Here is a 12,238-nt window from a genome sequence, read left to right as displayed (position 1 = left end):
CTGTGGGATCTAATGCTACCTCCAAGTAGATATTGTCAGAATTGAGTTAATGGAAAAAACATACATTGGGCCCATAGTTACCATTTCTGGTGTTCCTCTTTCCTTCTTGAAGATCCAACTTCCATCTGGTATCATTTCTCTTCCACTCAAAGATGTTGCTTATTTTACTATTTTTGTAGTGCAGGTCTACTTGGAATGAATTCTCTTAGTTCTTGTTTATCTGGAAATGTTTTCATGTCACCTTCGTTTATTGGTGGTGTTTTTACTTGTTGTAAATTCTAAGTTGATAGGTATTTTTTCTTTGTTTATTTTAAAGATGTTCCATTTTCTTCTGGCTGCTGATGAGGAGTCCTTAGAATTTCTTACTGTTGTTCCCCTTTGTGTCCTGTGTCCTTTTTCTCTGCCTGCTTTATTTTTTATTTTTATCAGTTTGATTATGATACCTGCATATGGTTTCCTTTACATTTATCCCACTTGGGGTTTACTGAGCTTCTTGAATCTGTGAGTTGACGTTTTTCATCAAATTTTGAAACATTTTAGCCATTATTTCTTTGTCCCAAATTCTCATCTTCAAGTACGTCTATGTTAGACTACGTGACACTGTTCCACAGATCACTGAGGTTCTGGTGTTTTCTATTGTTTTGCTTTGTTTATTTTGTTTTATCTTTTTGGGTGTTTTTCTCTATTTCAGTTTGAATAGTCTTCAAGATCCCTGGTCTTTTCTTTTGCAGTGCCCAATTTGCTGTTAAACCTATTCAGTGATTTTTTTTTTTCATTTCAGATATTACATGTTTCAGATCTAGAGTTTCCTTTTGGTTCATTTTTGTAGTTTCCGTTTCTCTTTGCTGATAGTCTCCATCTCATTATATACTTATTATATACATCTTGGTTGGTTGGTTGGTTGGTTGGTTGTTTTTTAATCTTGAACATATTTATAATAGCTGCTCTGAAGTTCTTGTCTGCTAATTCCAGCATCCATATCACCTCTTAGCCTGTTTCTCTGAACATTTTGCTCCTGGTTATAGATCACATTTTTCTGCGTTTTTCCTTGTCTAGTAACTTTTTATTGTGTACTGGACATTGTAAATGCTGCATTGTTGAGAGTCTGAAATTTTCTGTCTTCCCTTAAAGAGTATTGGGTTTTATTCTGGCAAGCAGTTCATTTGCTGGCAGATTAGCTCTCTCCTGTTGAGGCTTGTTTCTGGAATCTGTAAGGGTGGTTCTAAAGCAGCCCTTATTAAAGGGCTAGAGTCTTGAGGCTTAGCCCTTCTGGGTTCTCAACTGAATGCTCCCGATGTTCAGTGAAATCTCTTCTCTAGCTCATTGAAATCCCTGTGTCTCAGCACTGGGAGAGCTCCAGAATCTCCTCTCAGTTCACAACTCCCCAGTAGCTGTTCTTTCTCAGGGTTTGTTTTTTTTTTTTTTTTTAAGATTTTATTTTTTCCTTTTTCTCCCCAAAGCCTCCCAGCACATAGTTGTATATTCTTCGTTGTGGGTCGTTCTAGTTGTGGCATGTGGGGCACTGCCTCAGCATGGTTTGATGAGCAGTGCCATGTCCGCGCCCAGGATTTAAACCAACAAAACACTGGGCCGCCTGCAGCGGAGCGCACAAACTTAACCACTCGGCCACGGGGCCAGCCCCTCTTTCTCAGGCTTTTGGAGCTTTTGCCTGCACCCATGCCAAGGGGGTCCCTTACACACATTTGTTGAGCTCCCTCTTCTCTGATACAAATTCCAGCCACCTCAGCTGTCCTGAACACCAGTCTCTGTTTGCTCTGCCCAACAAGCCTACTGCTTTCTGTTTGGGACCCACACTTTCCTGTGCCTTAGTTAGAAAGTGCTCCCAGCAAGAAATCTGGGGTAAATGTGGGTTTCGCCACCTTTGTTTCTTTTTTCTCAAGAATAACAGTCCTTTGCAGTAGCTCATTCAATGCCTATAAATAGTTATTTCGTATATTTTGTCCAGTTTTATAACTGTTTATGATAGGAGGGTAAATCCAATGCCAACTACTCTGTTAAGGCTGAATCTGGATGTTGGCCTTCCTCTGTATCTTGATTTTAAAATTTAAATTTGTATTGCTATAGATAATTGTACTCCATTTCCTACTATGTTCAATACATTAAAATTTCCTCTTGTCCTTTGTATATCTGTTTGCCGTCTGTGAATTATAAAACCAGGACAAATGCAGGCCCTGAAATAAAAAATTGGAAGAGAAAATACAGTTTGAAATAAAAGGTTATTGAATAGGAAATCTGTCTTCTAAGAGTAGTAGGCCAAATGCACAGTAGAAATAGACTTGAAAAGAATTTGGGGAAGATCTCGCAAATGTAATAATTTAGAGTTATTTGCATTAAAGAAGAAGATTTCTCAGAGAAGATATAGAAAAAGATTTTTTAAATGTTATAGAGATAAAATGGATTTTCACAAATATTGTAGACTTTTTTCAACTTCCAAATAGTAAAAAGCAAAAGAAAAAACATTCTGCTTTTTAAACTTCACTTTCACACAAATAATATACGTGCTTGGTGGAAAAGAAAGGGTAAAGGGAAAAAAAAATAAAAATGACTAGATCCTTTGTTATTTACCGTTTTTATAAATGGCAGTAGCATAAAGAACCCCGTATTTTCCCAAATGTTGCAGAACTTCAAAGGGGCAGGATGTTGTAGGAGAAAGACCTCTTGGATCTGGGGCCAGTTCTGTTGCTTGTTGACTAGGCAAGTCGTTCTGGTCCTCCTTGCTGCCATCTCTTTCTCTGCTCACAGGCTATCTGCTTCCCAAAACTGCTGTGACTAGCAGACCTGGCAAGGACTACCGAACAAACCTGCAGGCAGTCCAGAGATGCACCCTACGATTCTGAGATTCATGACAGTTTTTTTGCAAGCTGGCATTGCTTTTAGAACAATGAGTTTGATCCTCCTTCCTGAAGCAGAGTTCCAGTTTTGTAGCTCTCCTGCTCTAAGCTGCTGACTGGGCTCCAGCCCGCCCTTGCTGGTCAAGCCCTGACCTGGGTAGAGCCGCAGAGTTAAGGGCACGAGTCCCTCTGGGACTCTCAAGTCCTAGACTTGAAATTTAAGAAGCCGCAATGCCACAGCTGTGTATTTTTTTACTTCTTTGTTTTTCCTCCTGTTTTTCACTCCATTGAAATGCCTCCTGCCTTGAGCCTTCCTTCTAGGAAGGCTTCCCCTGTCACCAGTGCCACCACCTCCGTGAGAAGGCCTCTTCCAGTCCCCTGATCAAACATACTCTCTCTCCTCTGTATCCACAGAGCAGCACAGGCACGTCGTGTGCAGGTACACTTTACCTGCCCTTTATTTACATTCCCGTGACATCCCTCTTAACCTTGGTCAACTATGAGCTTTTTGAAAGCAATACCCTCTTTTATTTGTCTTAATATTCTTTGCTATGCCAAACAGTATCTTGGCACATTATGGACATTCAGAAATATTTATTCTCAGTACTAATTCTCTTAGTTACAGTATGAAGTAATTTTTTTTTTAAGATTTTATTTTTCCTTTTTTCCCAAATCTCCCCAGTACATGGTTGTGTATTTTTAGTTGTGGGTCCTTCCAGTTGTGGCATGTGGGATGCCACCTCAGCATAGCCTGAGGAGTGGTGCCATGGCCGCACCCAGGATTCGAACTGGCAAAACCCTGGGCCGCCGAAGCAGAGCATGCAAACTTAACCACTCAGCCACGGGGCCGGCCCCTGAGATAATTCTTTTTAATGTATCCTAAACTTGTCTTTTTCAAATGGCAAAGACTTTTCCCTCCTAGCAGTTGTTAATTCAGGAACAAATCCATTCTGCACTGTCCACAAGCTTTGTGATTTTGTAGGCCTCCACTGTATTCCTTCTTAGCTGTCTGTATTTTAGAGCAAATGTTGGAGCATTCAGGGGGAATCGTGGTGTGTGTTCCTTGAAATAATAGATGTGATGGTTAACTCCCTCCTCTTCTCCATGCAGAGAGATGTTCTTTACTACCATGGAAAGCCACCTTCTGCGCTGCAAAGTGTTGGAAATCATATTCCTCCACAGCTGCGAGACCCCCACCCGCCTGCCCTTGTCTCTGGCCCAGGCCCTCTATTTTCTGAACAATTCTACATCACTGCTCAAGTGTCAGGTACGTTTTCCCTGCTTCAGTTATAGGCCTACAAAACCTTTCCCCTAATGCTTGAGCATTATGTAAAAGTGACTTTGAAAACTTCACAAAACCTTTAACTGAAGAAGGCATTTATTACCATTTGCTTTTACTATCTCCACAGTCAGATAAAACCCAGTGGCAGACATGGGATGAGCTGGTTGAGCATCTGCAGTTTCTGTTATCTAGTTATCAACATGTTTTAAGAGGTAAGGAGCCTTTGTTCACAAATAAGATGGCATGGGAGGCTCACAATGGACATTATTATGAATTGAAGTTACCTAGGGGATTCTAATTTGTTAGCTTATGTAAAGCATTGTTCCATGGTTGTAGCCATAAGGAACAAGGAATGATATAGCTGGAATCACTGCTATGAAACAGAAGAATTCACATGTTTCTGTTATGGTGCGTAATACAGTGGTCCTCACAGTTAATTATTAGTTGCGTGGGTAAGCAAAAGTCATCATAACATGAGAAGTATTCAGTAATGACCTGATTAGCCCCGCATCTTTTCCTGGCCCATCACTGCCACGTCTTTCTTGAGTCGAATGCTCACTGACTACAGACTTCGTAAACATCCATCAATATGATACAAATACAGAGCAAATCAGTGGTAAAGTGCAAGTGTACTGGGGCCAGTCTCATGGCTGAGTGGTTGAGTTCGCGCGCTCTGCTTTGGCAGCCCAGGGTTTCACAGGTTGGGATCCTGGGCGGGGCCCTGGCACCCCTCATCAGGCCATGCTGAGGCGGCGTCCCGCATGCCACAACTAGAATGACCTATAAGTAGAATAGACAACTAAGTACTGGGGGACTTTGGGGAGAAAGAGGAAGGGGGAAAAAAGAAGACTGGCAACAGATGTTAACTCATGTGCCAATCTTTAAAAAAAGATCTTGCAGAAGATGTGAGACGCCCTCAAGTCTGTGAAAGTGGCTCTCAAGTCACAGGCAAAGCCGGTGACCCAGGGGAGTCTGCGAGAGGCAGACTAACGCTCAGGAGGCAGATGTTGACAAGGGTAATGATGGAATAGCTGCTTCAGATGAGAAGGATTTTATTAGCCAAGGATTAATGAAGCCCTGGGGAAGACTGACAGAGTTATCAATTACAAAGGGAAAAATAGTAACTTAAGAGGGGAGGAAACTGGCATTCCTCTTGATGTGACGCTCTGAGAAGGACACCTCATCACTTTTTGGTTTTTGTTTTTTGCCAAAAATTCAAAACCTGAATCTAATCACAAGGAAACATCAGACAAACCCAGATTTAGGGACCTTTTACAAAATAACTGGGGGCTGGCCTGGTGGCGCAGCAGTTAAGTTCGCACGTTCCACTTCAGCGGCCCAGGGTTCGCTGGTTCAGATCCCAGGTGCGGACATGGCACTGCTTGGCATGCCATGTTTTGGTAGGCATCCCACATATAAAGTAGAGGAACATGGGCACGGATGTTAGCTCAGGGCCAGGCTTCCTCAGCAAAAAGAGGAGGATTGGCAGCAGATGTTAGCTCAGGGCTAATCTTCCTCAAAAAAAAAAATAACTGGCCTGTACTCTTCAAAAGTGCCAATGTCTTAAAAACAAAGACAGACTAAGGAACTGTTCCAGATTAAAAAGAAACTAAAGCACATAAATACTAAATGCAAAACATGGTCCTGGATTGGATTCTGAACCACGAAAAAAGAAGCTATGTAGTACGTTACTGGGACAATTAGTGAAATTTAAATAGTAATAGTATAGTATTAGTATTAAATTTCGTATTTTTGATAATTATCCTGGCTTCTGAAAGTAAATGTCTTGGGAAATCCATGCTTAAAGTATTGAGGGGTAGAGGGGCACAATGTTCGCAACTTATTCTCAAACAGTACGGGGGAAAGTATTTACATAAAATCTACCTGCCGTGATCGTGTAGCTCAGTAATGGCACTTGGGAAGGTAAGATAGCCTGTCCACCCTCTTGGGCTGGAACTGGGGGGACATTAAAAAAAAGCACTAGATTTAAGACGGAAGGTCCAAGTTTAAATCTCAGCTCCACCATTTACTCTGTGTTGGGCAGCAGACTTTATGTGTCTACACCTCAGTTTCTCCCTTCTCCACCCTCAGTCTCTCCCTAACGAGTGTGAGAAGAAATTAAGTGCTCACTCAATGTTGGTTGAATCTCAGTCTTCCTGTTTGCCTAGCCAGAAGTAGGCTGCAACAGTCTTCTCTATATTTCAGACTCTTGTAACCAAAACTTAAAAAGAGTACATTGTCATAGCTACGATATGTGGTTGTATAGTTTGCGCATTTTTCAACACCATCAAAAAAAAGATACATGTCCTTCTTAGAACAAAGCTGCAAAAGCACATTCCACATGTCCTTGGCCTCACTGAGGTTTATATAATTGTTTCTTTCAGAGATCTAGCAGAAAGTTTAATATTAAAGCAGCTTATTTTTTTTTAAGTTCATCTTTAACACTTTTTGATAATTTCTGTTTTGCTTCCCAGGAAATATACCTGGGTCATGGGCAGTAGTGACTTAAGATGGACATGGGAGCCACTCTTATTACAGAATATTTTTATGCTTCGAATAAGGGAGAGGGAGGCCTCAGACCACTGTACGTATATCAACCAAGAATAAATGGGGTGTGTCCCAGTGCTCCAGCTTCTTTGGAGACCAAGAGTTAAGAAGGAGAAAAAAATATTTAGAACCAGTAGTTAGAAAGCAGGGTTCTATGAGGAACACAGCTGAATGGTACCCTGAAATGGCCAGTGTCCTTCTCAGTAGGCATTTCACTGTGAGGACTCTTCAGTCATCTCTGCCCTCTTCAAGTGGGCTGAGGACGTTGTTGAGGGCATTTTGAGGTTAGCCTGAGTTGTCCAACTCCACAGGTGGGGGAAGAAGGGAAGAGGTTGGGGAGGCCAGGCTTGCCGTTTGCTTAAGGGGAACCTCTTAGCATGGAGCAAGAGAGGAAGGAAGACTAGGTAAGTTCACATGCACTGGCTTATGTAATCCAATAACCTTGTAAAGGTGAGTATCATCCCCTTTTACAGATGGGAAGACAAAGACTGAGAGAAAAGTAAATGCAGAGCCAGGATTCAAACTTAGGTCTGTCGCCAAAGTCTGTGTGCAATGAAAACACTCTGGAAGGAATTACTTTTCTATGAAATCATTGGGTGAGATTAGAAGGTGAGATTCTAAGGAATTTCCAACCCTTCATTTTCTAAACTCTCTATACATGGTTAAATTATGTTTATATAGACCCCTTGACCTTGGGGAGAAGTATATCCTGAATCCCTACATTTTGCAAATGTTTCCATAGAGGGCAGAGCAGCCCCACTGAGACGTGGATGCTGAGCTTACATTCTCTGGCTGAGAGAATCAACCTTCCACAACCCAGTTTCATAGCCATGCAACTCAAGTTTGAGCCTCAGAAAAATTACAAATTGTCATATGCCATGAGTTTTCCTGATGCTTGTGAATAGTTAGAACCTCTTATTTTGAAATTATGAATTCTAGGAATTTAAGCACATAATATTTAAATGAACAAAATGCATGCTTTTCCTGAATGAACCTCTGTTGGACAGCTTAGGTAAGCCAGCCTGTGGAAGTCAGGCAACAGTTCATTCTGAGGAGAGTCACACACACAGCCTTCCTGCAAGGAGCACTGTCCGCAGAGGGGCGAAAAGCAGACGCAGGCTGTCAGTTCAACTCATGTCTTCATCCAGTCAACAAATACTGACTGACTGCCTTCCCTGAGCCTGGCTCATTAGGAAAACTTCAGTGAAGAAAACCAACATGGCCCCTGCCCTCAGAGAGCTTACGGTCTAGTGAAGAGATCAACCCTAAACAAATAATCACACAAGTAACGTGGTTACAGTTAAAATAAATGCTGTGAAGGAAAGTACAGGTGCATAAAATAGGAGGACCTAATCCATTTTTGGAGGGAGCTGTGGAAAGGCCTCCCTGAACAGATGATACTTCAGCTAAAAAAATGAGGTGCTGGTGTTAGCCAGGCAAATAGGGAGGGCAAAGTATTCCAGAAAGAAGAAACAGCATGTCCAAGGGCCTTGAGGCAAGAAATTGCTTAGTGAGTCCAAGGAACAAAGAACAAACTAGTAGGACTGGGATGTAATGAGCAAGGGAGACGAGACCAGATGAGACCAGATAGCAGATAGGGTAGGGCATGAAGGGCCTTCTGGGCCATGTTAAGGAATTTCAACTTGATTCCAAGGGAAGGGAAGCCATCAAAGTGGTTTTAAGTAAGATCACTCTCCCTGATGTGTGGTGACTAGTTTGGCAGAGGACCAGAGAGATCGGGAGGGTTAATGGTGATGAGTGAGGCAGTGGATGGATCAGAGCACTTTGAAGATCAGTTTGCCAGGGCTTGGGTGACTGGGTCTGAAAGATGACTCCAGGGTTTTGCCATTACTGACATGGAAATAAATGGAGAAAAAGATCTGCAGTGAAGTTAAGAAGCTCACTCTGACTGTTAGATTGGAGATTCCTGTAGTGATGATGATGATGAAATAACAATAGCTAACCCTAGGATTGGTCCAGGCACTAATAATAATACTGTCAGCCAGATATCTTGAGCCAGGCATTGTGCTGAAACCCTCACATAAATTGCCTCACACAGTAACCGTGATAAGAACTCTCATCCCTACTGAAGCATAACATCCACGGCCTTGCCAACGGGACTGGAATGGCTGAAGTCCACAGGCCCAGATCCCTCCCCTTGGACAGTGCCTAGATGGGCACTGCTAACATTTGCTTCTCTGGATTCCCTGTGTTATTTTAATAAACTCCACATTCTTCTTGCTCCCACCCCATGTCCTCTCTATCCCTCTCTATTCAGCCAATTCTTTCCATTTTTTCAAAATCATTTTTATATTTTTCTGAGTAGCACATGCCTTGTTTAAGAAAACCTAATTCTAGTGAAGGCTTTTGTCCCCCTAAGACCATTCTCCACTAGTAGCAGAATGAAATAGAGCACATTTCTCTGCTTAAAACCCTCCAGATACTTCCCTTTGCTCTCAAATGCCAAAATCCGTGTTGTTCTGTGGCCTGGCCTACCTTCCAGAACTAGTACTGCTCTCCCTCTTACTACCAGATTTTACCTCTAGTTCTCAGAACAAGCTTTTTCCTGCCTTGGGACATTTGCACTTGCTGTTCTCTCTCCCCCAACTGCTTTTCCCCTGGACCTTCTCATCCTGCAGGCCTCAGCTAAGATGCCCTCCCTGACTAGAGTGGGCTGCTTCCCTCATTCCCCCAGTCTTACTCTTTATCACGGCATCCAGTTGAGGTCTTTGATTGCACTCACCAAAACTGTAATTGTTTTTCTTGGCTTGGTTACTGTCAGACTTCCTGCAACTAGAATGTCAGTTGGTGAGGGCTGGGCCCAAGTCTCTGATCCCACTGTATCCGCAGAGTGTAGCCCCGTCAGATACACAGTAGGTGCTCACTGTAAATTTTCGTTGATTGAATGTTGAAAGGGACCTGCAATGACATCTCCAGGCAGCTTTGCTTCCTGTGTTTCTAGACTTTTTGGATACTCTGTAGTATGTTTATACTATTTTCAGATTACAGATAGGCCCATTGCTATAAATTTAGAAGAACGTTACCTGTAAAGATACCTGAAGGTTGAGGAAAAACATATTGAGCGTGTTATTTGAAAACGTAACCTAATGTACTGCTTACAGATGTTTATTCTGTTTCCCAACTATCTGGAAACCATGTAGCTCAATGCTTCTCATACCCCTGTTTTGAGGGTGCCACTGTCCCCACTTTCTAAATGAGGAGGTTGAGACAGTGATGCGGTAGCTGCTCTGGTGCATCTGGGGGCCCTCAGGTTCAGAGTTCTCCTCAGCCCGTTCGCCTCATACGTGACCTCGTGCTCCTTTGCCTCAATCCCACACACTTCCAGAACCCTGTTGGGGCTGATCTGGGGATTTGGGAGGAGAAACCTCCTCAACTTCTTTTTCTTTTCCCCATTATTTTTATTTTTGGACCTACAGAAAAGTTTAAAGACTAGTACAGTGAATACCCATATGCCCTTTACCTTGATTCACCAGCTGTTAACACTTGCCACATTTGGTTTAATTATTCATTGATCTATACTTTTCTTCTTTTTTTTGCTGAACCAGTTAAGAGTAAGTTGTGCCGTCATAATTCTCATGCTTAAATACTTCAGCCTAGGAATAAGTGTATTCTCCTACATATATTCATTATCACACTCAGCAAACTTATCCTTGATAGAATATTATCTAACATGTCCCAATAATATCCTTTATACATGGCTGGATTTGAGCCAGGATCCAGTCAAACATGATACATTGTACTTGCTTGTTATGCTTTTTGTTCTTCTTTAATCTAACACAGATCCCAGCCTTTACTTGTCTTTCATAATACAGACATTTTTGAAGAGTCCAAGCCAGTTATTTTGTAGAATGTCCCATAATTGGGGCTATTTTCTGATGATCAGATTTCATCTTAAATACTATTGACAAGAACACTGAGTAGATGAAGATGTACACCCCTTCCCAGTGCATGACATCAAGAGGCAGTCAAGTCAGTTTGGTCCCACTATGGGTAACGTTAAGTTTGATCATTTGGTTAATGCAGTGTCTATAAGATTTCTGTTGTTCTCTTTGATATTAGTAAGTACAGATCTTCCTCAACTTACAATGGACTACGTCCCAATAAGCCCATCATAAGCTGAAAATGCATTTAGTCCACATAACCTACCAAACATCATAGCTTAGCCTACCCTACCTTAAATGTGCTCAGAACACTTAGATTAGCCTGCAGTTGGGCAAAATCATCTAACACAAACCCTATTTTATTATAAAGTATTGAATATCTCATGTAATTTACTGAATAGTGTATTGAAAGTGAAACACAGAATGGTTCTCTGGGTACAGAATGGCTGTAAGTGTATCAGTTGTTTACCCTCGTGATCATGGGGCTGTCTGGGAGCTGCAGCTCGCTGCTGCTGCCCAGCATCAGGAGAGAAGATGGTACGGCTAGCCTAGGCAAAGATCAGAATTCAGAAGTCAAAGTATGGTTTCTATTGAATGCATGTCATTTTCACACCATCGTAACATGGAAAATCATAAATTGAACCATTGTTAAGTCAGGGAGCATCTGTAATCGAGGGTAAAACTGAGACTGTAAAGCTTTCAGCCTTTCACTCAGTGGTTTGAAGCATCCATTGACAGTTCTTACCTGAATCGATTATTATATGACTAAGTTGAAAAGTGCCTACTTTCTAGTTATGCATTCCTCTTACTTTTCTTAACTGGCCTTCTTCGGGAAAAAGGACCTTTCCCTTCTCCCTCCCCTCCTTTTTCTTTTGTTTTTCTTTTTTACTATGGACTCAGATCTTTTTAAAATTGTCTTATAATCCATTTTTGTCATTTTTTAATGATCACATTGTCCAAAATGTGGCCAAGAGGAGCCCCCTTCAAGCTGACTTCTTTGTCCTTTTGACATGTCCCCATCCGTTTTTAAGCATTCACTTACTTTCTTGTAAAAGGTGTTCTAGGTTCACCTTGTAATTTCCTTGCCAAGGTTCTAGGATTAGCCTTTTCTCAAAAAAAAATTGGGTTTTTTTAGTGAGGAATGGTATCTAGAAACCAAGATCTGGATGTTAAGTATACTGATTGCTACAGAGATGTCTGCTTCCAGGCCCATTCTGACAACAGAGCTAGTAAACTATATAATTTTTTTTAAATACAAGCTCATACAGATACCTCAATTTCCACTCCCACAGAATTCTTCCTCTCCTCCTGTTCCACAACTGAATCTTTTCGCAAAGTGAGAACTCTCGTTCTGAACATGAATGTATGTATTCATTTGATCTATCCTACAATACATACAAAATGTTTTTTTAAACCAAATTACTGAAATAAACCAATGGCACAGCAAACTTACTAAGTTCAGTATTTCTTTGCAATTTTTTTCCTACTTAGGATAAATCTCCCTGAAGATAGTCAAAATTCACATGAATATTTTTCAAGTGGTTATATTAATTTTAAATATAATTTCATTGTTTAATATGGGTTCATTTTTTAAATCAACAAAGGGAAAAAAAACCAGAATATAAATTTTCTTTTTTAATATGTAAAACTTGAAG

At 41.3% G+C, this 12,238-nt stretch overlaps 1 protein-coding gene across 3 annotated transcripts in view; it reads left to right on the top strand.

Annotated features, from left to right (window-relative positions):
* The window catches only part of SIMC1 (SUMO interacting motifs containing 1), a 98,098-nt gene that overhangs the window by 80,734 nt on the left and 5,126 nt on the right, over positions 1 to 12,238 (top strand). Inside the window, exons 8-10 of one of the 3 annotated variants that reach the window (XR_011525447.1) lie at positions 3,963 to 4,119; positions 4,262 to 4,346; positions 7,155 to 7,290. Coding sequence is in view for 2 of the 3 variants with exons in the window: in XM_070570315.1 (XP_070426416.1) it covers positions 3,963 to 4,119; positions 4,262 to 4,346; positions 11,876 to 11,946 (313 nt within the window). In the remaining variant the exon portion in view is untranslated. Of the gene's footprint in view, positions 1 to 3,962; positions 4,120 to 4,261; positions 4,347 to 7,154; positions 7,291 to 11,875; positions 11,947 to 12,238 lie in introns of all 3 variants that reach the window. The other 2 variants (XM_070570315.1, XM_070570314.1) reach the window with 2 other exon arrangements.

The sequence above is a fragment of the Equus przewalskii genome, chromosome 13, assembly GCF_037783145.1.
Source record: "Equus przewalskii isolate Varuska chromosome 13, EquPr2, whole genome shotgun sequence".
Classification (NCBI taxonomy): Eukaryota; Metazoa; Chordata; class Mammalia; order Perissodactyla; family Equidae; genus Equus; species Equus przewalskii.
The sequence above is the reverse complement of the archived record's forward strand: the minus strand, read 5'-3'. Positions and strand labels throughout refer to the sequence as shown.